This window comes from Dicentrarchus labrax, unplaced genomic scaffold, assembly GCF_905237075.1.
Source record: "Dicentrarchus labrax unplaced genomic scaffold, dlabrax2021, whole genome shotgun sequence".
NCBI classification, from domain to species: Eukaryota; Metazoa; Chordata; class Actinopteri; family Moronidae; genus Dicentrarchus; species Dicentrarchus labrax.
Window position 1 is genome coordinate 22,344,460 of NW_026136712.1, and position 17,472 is coordinate 22,361,931.

General features: G+C 38.1%; 2 protein-coding genes across 4 annotated transcripts in view; one reads left to right on the forward strand and one right to left on the reverse strand.

Moving 5' to 3' along the window:
- The window catches only part of LOC127372978 (stonustoxin subunit beta-like), a 56,841-nt gene extending 47,814 nt beyond the window's left edge, over positions 1-9,027 (forward strand). For 2 of the 3 annotated variants that reach the window (XM_051416990.1, XM_051416991.1), the window contains exons 2-4: positions 4,424-4,523; positions 6,151-7,599; positions 7,722-9,027. In XM_051416990.1, coding sequence (XP_051272950.1) covers positions 4,433-4,523; positions 6,151-7,599; positions 7,722-8,287 — 2,106 coding nt within the window. In that variant the 5' untranslated portion in view covers positions 4,424-4,432 and the 3' untranslated portion in view covers positions 8,288-9,027. Of the gene's footprint in view, positions 1-4,040; positions 4,157-4,423; positions 4,524-6,150; positions 7,600-7,721 lie in introns of those variants that run through there. The other variant, XM_051416989.1, reaches the window with a different exon arrangement.
- LOC127373010 (uncharacterized) overlaps positions 1-17,472 on the reverse strand; it is a 466,807-nt gene that overhangs the window by 28,030 nt on the left and 421,305 nt on the right. The gene's annotated exons all lie outside the window — the stretch shown is intronic.

The window sequence follows — 17,472 nt, forward strand, 5'->3', positions numbered from 1 at the left end:
AATGTAATATTAAAGCCCCCCTCCACTGAAAAATCTGTTTTTCTTCTTGTTCCTACAGTTGGATGTTTGATCTTCACAGTGCAGAATGATGTACTTTGACTCCAGAAGGATGTTTGATCTGCTGAAAGTGCAAAGTTTCACTGTGCTCACTGGAAGTCGGGTTTTTAAGGGGCGGGGCCTATGGTGTTGTATGTTTTAAGGGTTTTAATGTGGAAGTTATAATTTTTAGCAGAAAAAAAGACTCACATTATTGTTCCAAGTGATTTGACACCCCCAGTTGAAATACCTCTGTTATAAATATGGACAGCTGCACACATGCAATTATTATTATTAAACCAATTTAAATAATAATAATATTGTTTTATTATTTATTACTTTTTTTATTATACAACTCTGCAACACACAACAACACAAGACAACAGCAAGCCACGCTAAGATTACTGACTGCCGTCTGTCTGCAGCCTTTTATTTCACCAAATGACACAAAGCCAGTCCCACATTCTCAAAGGCTTGGATTGTATCTCATTTGTATGAATAAGAGTAAATGTGATGATGATGATGATGATGATGATGATGATGGTGAGCTCTGTCTTCGGTGCTGGCTTCGTTGTGAGATGTGAAAGTATAAACCAACAAATTTTATTTTAGTTTTATTTTATTTCATAATGATTTATTAGTTCAAAATGTATTGGAGACACAACCAGTGTCCTAAAATTACATGTGTGTCCATCTTTCCCAGCTTAATCAAGCCTGTAAAAACACATTTCATAGCGTGATCTAATACCAGAGTGTGCAGTCAGCGCTACTCTCTCTCCTTTATCTAACTACAGCAGCAATACAATGCTGTAATATATATTGTTGCTGAGCCTCATTTTGTGGATAATGTGGGCCAACATGACATGAAGAGCAAGAACAACTTAAACTTCTGCTTTTGATATTAGACAGTAATGTGAGTAAAGGGACATTAAATATTCAGCAGCTCGTTTACTACATGTACTGCATCACATAAGAAAGAAACGGCATAATGTAAATTATATAGAAAGTGGTTATAAATTGTTCACTATCGTTCATAATGACAAATATATTCATTGCTGTGCTTTAACTTATTGCTCTGGAAGTTGTTGAGGGTGAACAATAGATATAGAACCTTGGTAAACTTACCAACACATACTGAAATTACATTTAAATTCAATAAAAATAAGAATAATTAATAATATAGATAAGCAATGAACACTGTAAAACATAACAATTGTGGTGGCAGAAGAAATCAACAGCAGCCGAAGATCTTTAACAAATTAGACTTTTATTGGTTGTAATAAAAGCCTGAGTAAATTCTGCAGAGAAAAACACAGTACAGGAGAAAGGATAGCTCATTTAGACTGCGTGAGAAACATGTACAGAGTAATTAATCTAATTACATGTCCTTTTCTAACCCCTTCTCTGGTTCTCTGGAACATAAGGGCGGGTCTTCCTGGTGTTCTTGCCAAATCTAATGTTCTCTGCCTGAGGCCAGTTCTTAAGAAATCAGTTATTCAAAGGTTAAAAATCACATTCAGAGACCAGTGATAGGAGCTATCTGGTTGTTTCACTTAACGACCTTTGTTTACTTTGTTTGTTAAATTTTCCTTCTTTGTCAAGCAGTTTGTTCTTGTTCTTTTATTTAATGCTTCTCAGCTGAGGAGGCCTATAAGCAGAGTTGGAGAGTTTGATACAGATCAGAGAATGAGTTATTTCATTGCACTTACCCTTTGGGTGGGTCAAGTTTCATACATTAAAGTTCAACACACAATCATTTAAAACCTCCTTGAAGCAGTCGTTTTCTTCACTTTGAGGGTTTGTGTGTGGAAAAGCAACAGCTTGAAGTACTTGCTGTATGTCAGAAAGACAGCTTCAACCCAAATGGCCTATAATGCTAACCAATCATTTCAATATGCTTTGTAAATGAACTTTTAGAGTTTATTAGACAGAGTTAAGAAGAGACTATTCTCATGGGTTTGTGACAAATTACTATTTTGTCAAAGTTATTAGGGACCGAGCCAACGACCGCTGGAGGTCCCTATTGTATTTGCTATGTGTCTTATTATTTTCAGGCCACTTCAACTGCGTTTTTGCCCCCCTGAACATATACGAAAACTCAATTTTGTCTGGCAAAGTTGTCAGGCCTGGTGAAAAATGTTATATTCTATGTGTCGCTTTTGGGTCAGCCACTAGGTGGCGCTATTGTCACTATTGCATTTAGGCTAATAACTTCCGCATCTTTTGTCGCACATTCAAAAACCTTATATCAACGCGTTCGGTGAATGGAGCTAAATCGCTCCATATAGGCCACGCCCATTTTCGCCTTGAGTTTTTTTTTGCTAGAGCCCAAAATGTCCATAAACTACTTTTTCATGTATTTCCTATGCACTTTGTCCAATTCTCACGAAACATTTCACATAGCATTTGGGGACCATCCTAGGAAAAAATTGTTTCAAAGAATTTTGATACTTCAAAAATTAAACCCGTTATAAAATTAGCACTTCCTATAGATTTTGGTAAAAACAAGAAGTGGAGCATTCCTCTACATTGGCATGTCCAATTGCCACCAAGCTTGGGTCCATAGTTCCTCATGTCTTCCTTAGGCATCGTGCACAATTTCAGGCCATCGCCACAAGGTGGCGCTCTTTAAAATGAAGAAGTTTATATCTCTGCATCGGCACGTGTGATTAAAATGAAACTTGGTACGATGATACAGCTGCCTGAGGCTCACTAAAAAATGTATCAACAATCTGCCACTAGGTGGCGCTCTGGTGGCTGGGTAAATCACTGTGGGGAGACCGTAATAGTTATGAATATGAAATTCACAGGGCACATGTAGAGTGGTGCCGGAAGCTCACATACCAAAAATCGTGTTTGTCCTGTTTGTAGCGCCCCCTACAGGATAAAAAAAAACAGCCCCGGCGCCACGTTTCAATGATATGTACGAAACTCGGTAGGCATGTGTAACATGCCGAGATGTACAAAAAAGCCTCTTGGACCCATACCCAGTTCTTAAGAAATCTCTCATTGAGATAGAATAAACACAAAGTTAAACATAAAGCCACACATAACCTCAATGGATTACATATAATGTCTTGATTTACAGCTAATATGAATATTGTCCCTTCTCCTTTAACATGATGAATAGTGTTCTGAGCCAGCGCTGAATGCCGGCTCTCTCTATGGCTTGGAGACATTTAAAGTTATTCAAAGGTTAAAAATCACATTCAGAGACAAGTGATAGGAGCTATTTGGTTGTTTCACTTTACGTCCTTTGTTTACTGTGTTTATTCAATTTTCCTTCTTTGACAAGAAGTTTGTTCTTGTCCTTTTATTTAATGCTTCTTTTTGCTTTGGTACAGATCAGAGAATGAGTAATTTCATTGTACCCACCCTTTGGGTCGCCAAGTTTCATACATTAACGTTAAACCTCAATGGATTACATATAATGTCTTAACTTACAGCTAATATGAATATTGTGTGAAAAATATACCATGCAACAGTAAGAACCAGTAAAACAGTGAATAAAATCTTAGCTGTCATCAGTGACATGAGACATTTAATAACATTTAACTAAAATGCTTTAGTTAAATGAACCCCGGGTTGTGATGTGACAGTCCTGCACACGTATACTGGTAACCAGGTCTTATTAGGAAAAAGTTAGTAAAAGTTTATTTTGTACACAAGTGTCATGATCCAGACTGTCCTCACTGGAAAAATGGTTTGAGTATTTTTCTTCCCCATGACAAAACACCTCTTGTAGCCACTCAAATAACAACTGTTCTCTCTCCAAGCTAAAGTGCTCTTTCTCCAGTTCCCATTTCAAGGCCCCCTCGTTGCCATTTTCCATCCATCCACCAGATGGTCACGGACAATCATTCTTTTCCCCATCACCTGACTGCCCCACCCATCCACCCACCTGTTCCCATTTCCCTTAATCTGCTCTGTAGTTACCTAACATTCCCCCGCACACTCATTTATCTGTCCGGACTTGTAGTCATGTCTGGAGGAGTGTCATGGGAGGAGTATTTGAGAGGATATAAGTAATCTCGCAGATATCAGAGATGATCAGACTGACAGCTCCAGTTGGAAGACAAGAAGACTTACACAACTCAACTGATCTACACAACTTCACCAGGTGAGGACAAACTGGGTGGACAGACAGAGGGTGACAAAAACAGAAATATCTTTAGACTTTTACTGAACTCCAGTCTGTTTACAGCTATCACTGTCACATTAGTGTCTCCTGGGAAATACTAAGCACAGTAAACGGTCTGTCTTTCTGTTTCTTATCTTTGTCATCCTGTCTATTTTCTCTCAACACAGTCTCAACACTCATACTGATAATACATTTTAAATGAAGTATTGAAGGCTCTGTGGTCACTGACTTTACATTTCTCCACAGGTTGTTGAAATGGCCTCAGATAACATGAAAATTGCAGCCCTGGGTCGACCTTTCACCCTAGGAATGCTCTATGATGCTCGGAGAGATCAACTGATCCCAGGTAAGTTTTGACTTGGACTACACTCTTATAAAAAAAAACCCTCTCTCTATCTCTCTCTCTCTCTGTGTCTCTCTCTCTCTCTCTATATATATATATATATATATATATATATATACACACACACACATACATATATATATTATGGAATGCCATGATAAAGAAATGATTACATATATAATATGAAACTTTAAAATATGGAATGAAATATGACATCATCAAGGCACTGCGCCATCTTATTGTTTTAGGTGTGTGATATCTTTACGATATTGCTTCAAGACAGTCCAGTCATGCCCATTTAAGCTGGAAGGGCACATGCCCCACTTTAAATAATATGTAATTATACTCTTTTAATATTCAGGCCTGGTTCTACAACGTTGCAAACATGCATTGCAGCCAAGGTTTTTGTCAAGTGCAAGGTGGTCTTATAGGCGCACGGACTGCATGGTTGTCTTAATGTGCACCTTCTAATTCGGTCCATGTATGTTCAGCAGCGCAACCTGCAAAAGGGCTGGGCGAAGGTGAATATAGATCACAGGTGGCCATTATTAAATACTGTATCAAAATAGAGACACTGATTTGATTTGGAAACCGCTTGTATTATTAAAGCTTTTAAAGTAATAATTATCATGTATCTCACCTTGTACATGGTCATATAGTTCAGTAATTAATGTCAGTGTTTGCATTGCATTGTGTTTCATGGATAAAACATGAGACGCTGCGTTTGCCAAAACAGAAAGTTGGATGAGGCTATGATTAGCCCTGGTAACCTCCTTCACTAAAAGGAGAATATTGAGTGATATCCGACCAGTCTGATGTGTGTAGAGCTCTGTATGGTTATATTGTCTGCTGTCATTTTAAGGCGATTTAATGAAGGTAAACTCAGCGAGTCGTGCATAAAGACACTGCGCTCTGGCGCGGCAAAACAACTTAACATATCCGGGACTTCATGACCTGAAGGAGAAGCTTTTTATACAATATAACACTGCTGTGGACAGTTGATACTGTAAGAATCACTTCATTCATTCAGGCCTTCATAGATCAGTGATTGATGTGATTTACTGTATATTAAGTAATGATAATGTGAAGATGTGTTGAAGAGAAGTCCACTGACACCGTCTTGATTGTATATAAAAAAGGTTTTATTACAAAAAAGGTACAGCATCATTTCAAGCCCCGGGAGCTTGGAGAGCATCCTGCCAAATGAACAGCTCTGTTTATTTTGCATCGAACATAGGTTTTTATAGGTCTGTTGTTTACTCAAAAAACTTTTACTTCCGTAATATGTCTATATATACATATGTATATGTGTGTGTCTCTCTCGCAAAGTTTGTGTGTGCTGTCTTCTCTCCTGTGCTCTCTGGTCCATGCCTTTGTTTGCCTGAGAGCATTTTATTTGTATTAATGACGACAATGCTCATTGTGTTTTCAAAGAATGCAATATTTAAATATTTTAAATATTTTTTAAAAGTCTACAGGCACAAAGTTTTGTTGTTGCGCAATTACACTTATGTTGTATATTGTTACCATAAACCCTCAATCTTATATTTCCTTCCTTGTTAATGATTAGCTTTGAGTGATTTTATATTTCCTGCTTTATCAGATGACTGATGTTCTCCAATTTCTACAGGTGTGACATTATGGGATAAAGAAACTCATAAAGTAACCTCTCAGGAGGGCAGTACATTTCACATTTCTGCATCAGACACCATTGAATCCAAGTCCTCTCTGCTGGATATTAACGCTTCTCTGAAGGCCAGTTTCATGGGTGGACTGATTGAAGTTGGAGGATCTGCTGAATATCTGAATGATACGAAGAAATACAAGAATCAGAGCAGAGTGACATTTCAGTACAACGCTACCACCACCTTCAAGCAGTTGTCAGTGACTCACCTTGAATGCAAGGACCCCCAGCAGATAGATATTATTAAGAAGTCCTCAGCAACACATGTAGTCACAGGCATCCTTTATGGGGCAAATGCTTTCTTTGTGTTTGACAGTCAGAAGTTAGATGTCAGCAGTGTTCAGAACATCGAGGGTAGCATGGAAGCTGTGATAAAGAAAATCCCCTCATTCAATATTGAGGGAAATGTTGACATCAAGCTGACTGATGAAGAAAAAGAGCTGACCAACAAATTCTCCTGCAAATTCTACGGAGACTTCATTCTTGACAGCAACCCTGCAACATTTGAACAAGCAGTGAAGACCTATGCAGAACTCCCCAAGCTACTGGGAGAAGAGAGAGAGAAGGCTGTTCCTCTGAAGGTCTGGCTGATGCCATTGAAGAATTTGCATTCTGAAGCTGATGAGCTTAAGAGTGGGATCAGTGTTGGACTAGTGAGGAAGGCACAAGATGCTCTTGAAGATTTCAGGGAAATACGAATGAGATACAACGAATGTCTGGATGACAGCGTGGTAGAGAATCTTCCACAGATTAAAGGAGGGTTAGACAGATTCCGAAACTTGTGTGAAGACTATGAATCTAGCCTGAAGAAGACCATGGCGAAGAAATTTTCCCTCATCCGTGAAGGTACAGAAGATGAGAGTTTAACAAAACAACTCTTTGAAGACAGAGACAAGTCACCATTCAGTAAAGAGAAACTAAAGAGCTGGCTGGATCATAAAGAGAAAGAGATCAACATCATCAGGTCCTGTGTAGAAAGGATGCAGGAAACAAAGATCGTTCCAAATCAATTGAAGCTGGACAAAGATGTTCGTGCTCCAGGTGTTGAGGATGCTCTGTGCTTTGTTTTCACCTCCCTGGAGAGCGCTGACCCCTGGCTTGATGCAATGGCTGGCTACTTAAAATCACCTAAATTAGGAAGCAATGAAGACCACTGGTGCTACTCAGATGAGGTTTTCACCAAAATGAGAAAAAAAGCCAAAGATTTCCATTATCTTGCCAAAGCACTGAAGAACAACAGTCGGTTCTGTTTCCTTGTAGCAGCCATTGAAAATAAGAAATACAGAGGAGCAACCATCTACCATTACAGGGACGGCATTCTGATCAGTGAGGATTTTTCAAAGCCCGACCTCCCTCCTGTGGAGACTATCACAGACAAAAGAGATTTGATCTGGTGTAAGTCACTTTCCATGTTTGCTTTTGAGTAACAAATTCCCCATATGAATGTTCTGTCCTCCAGAAACCTGTTTGACCATCAGAATAACTAATAACACATTTTGTTTTGGTCTCTCCATCAGATGCTTGTGATGTCAACCTGGATCCAAACACTGCTAACTACAACCTCACTCTGTCTGAGGGAAACAAAAAGGCAACAAGTGGACCATCGCAGACATACCCTGATCACCCAGAGAGGTTTGATAAACATACTCAGGTTCTGGGCAAAGAGAGGTTAAAGGGGCGCCATTACTGGGAGGTAGAGTGGAGTAATGGTTGCCCTGAATCTCTTCATATCGGTGTTGCATACAAAGGAATTGACAGAAAATCAGGCGCTGCAGAGAGTATTCTTGGAAAAAATGCCATGTCTTGGTCTCTTCACCAATATTCAGATGATTATTATTATAATAATAAACACACACTTGAGCCATGGCATAATGGTAAGTTGTGGGAAGTTTCTTTTCCCTCTGGCTGCAACAGAATTGGGTTGTTTCTGGACTGGCCTGCTGGCACTCTGTCCTACTACAATGTCTCTTCTCACACACTGACTCACCTCCACACCTTTGAAGCCAGATTCAATGAGCCTGTATACCCCGGTTTCTATGCTTACAACAATGGCAATTATGTGTACGTGTGTCCAATTGAATAAGAGCAATGACAAATACTTCTAAGATCTTGGTCTGTAGGGATATGGATTTTCATTTCATGTTTAAAGAACAACTTAACACCCCAGTTTAGCTCGAACACATTTTAAAACTTCAAAAATGCATTCAAACCCAGATGGACCAAGACCACTGATTCTAATGAAGTGACTGTACATGTAACTTCTATGTATTAGTTCATGATGATTCTAAGCACAGCCTTCTTCTCAAAATGTTCTTCACAGCTTCATAATCAGTTTGCATTGCTTGATTCATCAATAATGTTTTTTTTTAATTGTAACTTTCTATTCTAATACCTAAACATATGTATACTGATACACAAGTTTTCTTTCTTTCTTAAGAGCAGAATGTTGAAAAAGATACTCACAATAATGGTATAATATTGATATTGCTTTAGTTGAATGTGAGATGTTGGTTATATTGGGACATAAGGTAGTTAAAGTGCAAATATTTTAACTTAGCATTTGTTTCTTTTCTTTTTGTTCAGCTCAGCCTAAAAATATATCATATGTAACCTTAAAGAATATAAAAGGAATCATTTTGTCACATGTGTGTCTTAAACATGACCTGGGGTTAAATTAATGGCTTTACCACTCTGAGGAGGGAATCACTTTGTTAGATGTTAAGTACACTGCTGATGTTTGTAGAGCTGAAGCAATGTCAGATTCCTGTGAAACCTGTTGGAAATGTTGAGCAGAATATTCAATAAAGTAGAGAGCTGAGTTTACCACTGTGTGCTATTTTATTTCCTGTACATTCAAAAGTTGACTGTACCAAAGGTTCTGAGCTCATTTATGAACAATGCAAAGAACACTACAGCGATACATCATAAATCCTCAGAGGACTTTATATAACTTTCATTCTCCACAGTATAAGAACACAGAGGAAGGTAATATTTGCTTCCACATGGATTTTAACATGATGTCTGCTGTCATCAGTGGCTACATGTGACCTCATTCAACATTTGGAAGGACCCATCAGGCTGTTAAGTTTGTATTCCACTCAGAAAGTGGAAGTGTTAGCTTAGCTAATGTTAGCACTGATTAGATGTTACTTAAGTTCATGTTTTTTTAACACAGAGTCATCAGCAGCTCCTGTGGTCATCCTACAGTATCATATTACTATATATATATTATATTGTATAATCTTTTTTTGTGCATAAAAATATTTATGTTCACTGACTTAGGGTATTTTACTTTGTATTTATTTATTTACTTTATTATTTATTATTATTCCTTTCTAATTTCAAATTATTGTTTAGTTTTACTTCTTATTCTTTATTGTCCTGTACTTGTTGTACGTGCATATACATTTGATTTAAATGTGTTAGAAATGGGATTTAGAAGTAAGTTGTCTCCTTTTGTCTCCACAATTATAACTAGAAGAAACTATATACAAAACTATACATAAATACCCCCCAATATCCACTCTAAATATCTTATGCAAACACAGCTTTAATCTTTAGTTGTTTTCAGTAAATAATTAAAAGAGTGTATGACATTAAAGACATATAAACAATATTGTAGATCTGACTCTATAATCACTTGGGGTCAGTGGAGTTCAAGAGTTAAAAATACTGTGGTTGATTTCTTTTAAACTGCTGTCTCATTTTTAGTACCTGATTACAGTACATAACATTATCTAATGTACAATGTAATCTTGCACTGTAGAACAGTTTCTTCTTCACAAAAATAAACCAAATGCTAAGATATAGGCCTACTGTGTATATTTTTAAAGTTCTCTTACACCCACACAAAGCTTTGGTGACCCCCGTGGGAACCACTGTAGAGGACTTTACATAACAATTATATAAATCTGAATAATTGATAGTGATGTGTTTAAAGATGGTCATCACAAAAAGTCTGAGATTTTGCAGAACCTACACATTATTCCATTCCTCACCCGGTAGAATGTATTTATGTGTCATATAGGAAGGTGAGGAAAGAGTATTGTGCTACAAAAAGTGAGTGAACATAGTTTGTGGACATTGTCAGCACGTATCTGACTTCTGCTGATTAAATAAATAGTACGACTTTATAAAGTCTTCTACTTAAAAAATGTACCTGGGATCAGCTTCTCTCGATGAGCGTCATACTGCATCCCTGCAGTGAAAGGTCGACCCAGACCAGCCATTATCAAGATATCTGAAGACATATCCAACTATATGGGTCAAGCCGAAACCATACATGTTATCAAAATGTGTGCTACAAGTTGATCACAGTGACAACAAACATAGACTGGAGTTCACTAAAAGTCCCAGTATTCATCTATCACCAGGTGAAAGTATCTGAGTCATCTTGACTCTCAACTGGAGCTTCAAGTCTGATGGTGTGATGTAGCAAGATATATTATATCCTGTCAGATATTCCCACCTTGTGCCTCCTGGACACCTGTAATATTTCTGTTTCATGCTTCTGTCTCACAGATAATGTCTGCGTGCATGTTTGCCTCACAGCTTTTTTTTTATATTGCTAATTTTGCATTGACTGACAAAGTCAAGTGTGAGAGACACTGCGGAATTCTGTCTGCATACATTTTAATAATTACCTTTCTCTTTTTCCATCATGTTGTAGAACAGGTGTAGAAGACATTGTTGGACTGTTCATGTGAACATATCCTATCATATGGTCAGTATTTTATTTACATATTATGTAATTACTAGAAAGCAATACTGGTTATTGTTACAGGGTTCAAACTATTGAATTAAATGTTCATTGTCATTATTGCTGTTAGCTTTTAAGAAGTCATTTGCTCTGTATCATTATTGAGTATGAGCCAGTACGAGAACAGCCCTTTTTTATCTGTGACCTTTGTGTAATGAAATTACCATTGACTGATTACGACCTGAATCCAAATACCTCTTAAGAACATTCATCGGATATTTCCTGTCTCTATTGAGGATCCCCTCAATTCTCTTTACCAATAGACTAGCACACAGTAGGGCCGCAAATTATGAATCATATGTTGCTCACCTTTAAACCCACAAGATTACAGGATACGCTTTTTTTTCATATTTTAGTAAATAGTGTAAATGACTAGTGAGTGTATGCAGTACCTTAAACCTTCATTTTCTCTCATGGCAAACAGGGGGCAACTGCATTCTTTACAAAAATAAGTCAGATTGTATTTAACCTTATGAGAACTTGAAGCTTCAAAATGGTACTCACATGTACTCAGGTTCACACTTGTGTTGTTATTAATAAAATCTGGAAACACATGTCAGTACCTGTACCATGCCCAAAACAGACATGAGAAGGGAATGGAGAATAAGTTTCAAAATACGAGGTGCTTTGGATTGTGGATTATGTTTCGACAGGTCTGCGGATGCACAAATTCAGTTTCTGTCTCACTGTTTTAAACATCAGCCTTGGCACATGGGGCGCCAGATCTACCAGGTGAGCTATCCGGGCTCCCCAAGGTCTCATCTATTCTTACTGTGAGCTGTGCGCCTCTCCCAGCAAAAGAGGACAGTGAAAGGGTCTATTGGTAGTCATATCCACATATTTCAATACAGTTTAAACTTCCTTTTCAAAGTAAAAGCATTGTAGTAATCTTTTATTTAGCGCAACTTCACTTGTGAAAGAATTTCCGAAGTAAACCGGATGAAGGGCAGTATCTTTCCACTGCGCTCTCTTCCTCTCTCTCACAAACCACTCGTGCTTTCTGGTTACCTCTCTTCACATTGATGTTTAAACTATACAGCTGATATTTCATGGACCTTATACAGGGAAAAGTGTATTGGAAAATATAGGGGTGGAGACGCCATGAGCTGCTCAGGTGGCCTGTGTGAACGGGGTATTAGTCAGTAGAGTTCTTAAGTTCTCTTCATGCTGTAAACTTATTCTGCCTTCTGTACATGTTTTGGCATTTGAAAAGCTATTGGGTCTACCTTTACATTTCTTATTTTATTCAACTCTAATTATTTTTTAGGGTTCTTCTGGCTTGTCAGTCCTGAGGCTAGAAATGTTACTCAAACTTTTAACAGCTCACATTCTTTCTAAATCACTGTTGGCTGCCCTTGCGTGGGCGTTGGCCCTTATGCAACAGCCCTGCAATATCCTATCTTTATAAAGGTTATTGGTTCTGATGAAACTTCTTTAGTGAAGCATTGATTCAACTGACTGCAGTTTGTGGTGCTTATGACATTTGGTTTACACTCACTGACTTTTTGCCTGATGAAGGTCTTGCACCAAAACGTCACAAACAAATGTATTATCACAAGTTAAACAACGTGCAGGCCTTTATTCGCAATTTTTAACCTCACTGACTGTCACAATTCAGACACTTTAACTGTACATTGCAGTATGGATGGTGTTGAGGATGGTTGGTGACAGATTATGTCTTGGCTTCTCCATCAGATGACTGTGAGCTTACCCCAGACCCAGACACTGCACAGCTGAACCTGACTCTTTCTGAGTGCAACATAAATCTGGAAAACAGCAGTCACATCAAGATCAACCGGAGAGGTTTGACAGTTACCAGCAGGTGTTGTGCAAAGTGCCGCTGAGTGGGCACCAATACTGGGAGGGTGTCAGACAGTGGTCTGGTTCGCGCAGGTTTCACATATCAAGAAATCAGAAAAAACACACGGGCTCACTTGGACATGGTGACAGTTGCTGGATTTCTGACTAGTATCCAAGAACTGGTTTCGGTTGCTAAAAAGCTTTGTTTAAATGTGTCCTCTGACCTTAAAGTGTCTCTGACCTTAAAAGAATACGACTGTATTTGGACTGGCCGTCTGGCACTCTGGCCTACTGTTTGGTCTCCTCTAACGCAGTGAGTCACCTCCACAACTTCCCTATCAGATTCAATGAGGCTGTTCACCCAGGCTTCTTGGTTGGGTTTTCAGGAAACTTTCAGGTCAGATTGCTTTGAACTGTAGTGATGTTGCAGTCCAGTCTCAGTGGTCAGTGGCCCTCTGCTTCAACATATGACGACTCATTGACTCATTTTTAGTTACATAAGTAGATCTTTCCTGAAAACATATTCAGATTTTGTACCTATACCTAACCAAGTTATTAGGGGACAGTGAGGTAAAATTATATGTTATATATTATAAGTACAGTCATGTGCTGGAGTGTGATATGTTTAACTAAGAAAGGTGTATATTGAACTAATCGGTTTTAGGCTTAAAGTTTTGAGTTTAAGCTACAAAAAGGAGCTAAATTGTAAAACCCAATAAATCTAAAATTTCTACAGTAAGTAATATTAAATGCAGTGAATGCAAAATACTTATATGCTTTACTGTTCTGTTTCTGTTTTTATTTTTGCATATAAATGAGGTTAAAAAATGTTTAATGGAATTATGCTATTGAAGTTATTTATCTATTTGTGGTTAATTCGTGTTTGGACCTGTACGTAGTGATTAGTGGGACCTTTTCTGTGTGTTTTAAGTGTTTGTGGGAAGCTGGAAATTAGTCTGACTTTCTCAAAGAGATGAGCATTTCTCTTTTTAATATTATGTAGCTCTCAGGAATGTCACGACTATCATAAACTTTAATGTTGTTTTATGATGTATTCAGTTTGTCTTGTGCTATTTTCTGTTTTATTTTGTAAGATTCATTCTCCTGTGTCTTGTTTTACGTCTTTGTCTCTTTTCCTTCCAGTTGGATTGTTCTCCCACCTTGATTATTATTATTGTTTACACCTGTTAGTTTCTCCCTCACTTTGGGTGCATCTCATGTCACCTAATTGCGTCCACTTTTCCCTCACTTGCATCTTTTCCATCTTAGTCCTACCAGGGATGAATGGAGAGACACAAGGAAACGAGAAGAAGGAAAGAAGGAAAGAGGAAATATGTTTTTAGAGAACTGAGAGGTCTTTTCCTCTGAAGCGGCACGTGAAGCAACATCTGTTTCTGATGACGGCGACAGCTGATGATGTGATCTGACAGCTGTCAGTGGGCTTTAACAGCTGTAGAGACTATTGGTGGAGTCTGTGTCTGCACACATGTGAACTGAGCCAAAGAAATTACATTCTCAAAACTCTAAGATCATTTGGCAAAACAGTCTTACAGTTCAGCACAACACCATAGCTCACTTGCAAAAGCTCATATCTCTCCCAAAACTGTTCACTCATGTGTCAAAACTAAATTCCTTTCTCATATAGATAGTCAGTACCTCCAAAATGCATCGTCCCTTTGGCATTGTGTGAGCACTGCAAGTCAAAATGTTTAGATGTTTTGTCACTATGGCAGAGGACCATATCCCTCATGTCCACCTCTCAGTCTCAGCCCAGTCCTTCATTCACAATGGTTACTGGACTAGTTTCTTTGTCTTGCTAACAGAATACAATTGTGTATAAAACTGAAAAAAATAAAAAAAAACAGGATTTTAGGAGAAGAGTAGCCTCTAAGGTTTGACATCACACATTGCACTCACACTGCCAAGGAAAGGTAGCCATTTTATTCACACACATAAAGTAACCTCCATATCAGAGTAAAAAGAAAATGTATAAAGCATAATATACTGTTATATAAACACATGAACAAAAACAAGGAAAATTATATGTAGCCTACAGTGCTGTAAATAAATACAGTATATCTTATTCATGGTATTATGTTGACTCATTCTGACCATTGAACAGACTATTGTGCATATGATGACTTATAGAATGAAATGATGCTGACATGTTTTGGAGAGAACAACCATTAGACTGAGAATCAATCAATCAGTTTAGATCAACAGGATCTATTCACTTGGAAATTGTGCTAACTGTAGGCTAACTGTACTTAATCATTTGCAAAGATGTACTAAGACATTTGCAATGTGATGAAATCAATGAAAAATACAATTCTGTTGTGAACAATTGCCAAGTGGTTTGGAGGGTTTGTCCATGTTGTTTTGAGAATGTAATTTCTGTTTCAAGAAATGAGCCAAACCAAAGGAGAAAAACTGTAATAAAGACAGAGTTGTCAGTGCAGAGCAGCAGCCTGTTACCTGTTTAACACCTGCACATGCACAACAACCTGCATTATAGTGATGAGCAGATCATCTGACGGGCTGGTTATTAGAATTATAATAACATTCTGATTAATAGCAGATGGATGGATTGAGGATTGAATTTGGGACAAGTTTCTCCCCATTAAGAGAGACGCTGTGCACATTTACATTAATGAATGTTATTTGTTATTTTACACCTCCAGAAGTTCCCACACACAGTCCAGGTTCATGCAGGGAGATGGTTCAGAGTAAAACAGCCTCCTGATGAATCCTCTGTTTCCTCTGAAGAGTTTCTCTGTCAACTTTATAACAGTTCTTCAGTTGTGCTGCTTAATGATATCTGCTGCAGTGGCATTACTGCGCCCATGGAAATGTTTAAAATGACTCAAAGCATCCTCTCTCATTATTACTGTAAGTGAAGAAAACACTAAGAGGATACATCCATACAACACAGAAGAAAAAAAGAAACCACCTGTAACCTCGCACTATGCTAAAGAAGAGGCACAGGAACCGTTTATATTATTTATTCATTATGTGCATCTGTATTTATTGATATTGTGATTGTAAATCCATTATTGAATAACCCACAATATGACTGTGGTGTCTTTTGAACATTGGAAAATGTTTATTAGGCTAAATATTCCAGGGATAAATTGAAATGATGTAACTCAACTCAGGAATGATCAATAAATGATGTAGAAAGTATTTCTTGCTGACAGGCAGACTCTCTTCTGTGTCTGACTGTAATATGATTAATCAATAACTGATTGTATCTTCGATCCTCGCTCCTCAGTGCAGAAACAAGCGCTTTGGATTGGCCTGCAAGATGGCGGATTAGAACAGCGAGGTTTGTGGAGCAAGGAAATGTCAAATAAGAGACTTGGGATGTACTGTTGTGTGTTTTCCTTGGTGTTTGGATTTCTGCCTGATTTGTGGACTTTTCCTTTGGATTTGTTTTACAGTGATTCTTGGACTGCTGTGTTACTTCTAAGATCCTGTCTTCTGTGGTGCATTTGGGTCCTCTCGCTCAAGGTTCCACCGGTCATAACAAAGAAACCTCTGTTGGTCCAGTTATCTAACTTAAACCTTTACCTGTGCTGAAGAGAGAGTGTTTTGTTGCATGTTAAAGATGTAAAGCTGAAGCCCTTCCTGGCCAGAAGACAAGATAACAACATCAGATTTCATTGATCAACATGTCAACACAGTGATGTCTGTCTAAATCTTTTTCAGCATCCACTGTAACACCCGACATATCTTTGTTCTCTCATTAAGTTATTCAAATCAATAAGTCGGAGACTGGAGAGTTGAAGTCTGTGTGCTGCTTTCTTCATTCCATTGATATGGTGGTGGATGACTCTTTAATGATCCCTCATGGAGAATGTTAGCAGCGCTAAATCAAAAAGTTTCACTCCAGTGTTTCGATAGACAGATACATGTAGATAGGTTAGATAGGCAAAAAAGCCTGAAAAGTTGAGAAAAAAACCTTAAAGAGGCTTACTTGTATCAACAGCTGAGCCCTACCTGTTGCCTTCAGTCTAAGGACAGTTTGATAGAGAAAAGCAAAATCAATCTTTTTGTATTTAATGAATAAAGATGAGGCACTGACTTCACCTGCAAGTCCTTGCATTCCCAGAATGACTTGATTTTTTTTTTTTTTAAATACAACTATTTTAGTTTTGTCTCAACTTGAAAGACAGCTGCTGAAAAGGTCGCAGCAACAGCCCAAGGCTTTCTGCTTTTCACCAAGACTTGACTTAAAGGAATAAGACACGCTAATATGACAGCAGATTGCATTTCCAGTGTGTTAGAGGAGGGTCAGTTGCAACAAACAAATACAAAAAAGTGGATTTGTTTTTTTAATTAAAATTCATTTTATTTTCCCATTCTTCTCCTTTGATATTATCATGGGTGCCTCTCTTCTTCTTCTTCTTCGCCTCTCTCCAGTACTTTTAAAATGAGACAACGTAAGAGCAAGGCAAATGCATAAAGACTCAAAGTTGTCAGATTGCTTTTACACTTGTTTTATGAGTACCTTCTCTATAGACAGGTTTCTCGCTTCTTGTTGCACTCATTCTGCAGCCATGGTGTGCCCGGTTGAGCTGTCAGGGCGGAGGAGGTTGCCTGCACATCCAAGCCAAATCAGTGGAAGAATATGTCCAGAAAAACTGAAGATCAACTTCAGCCGACCAAAGAGACATCTCACAGAGTTGACCCCTCACACACCGGCACCC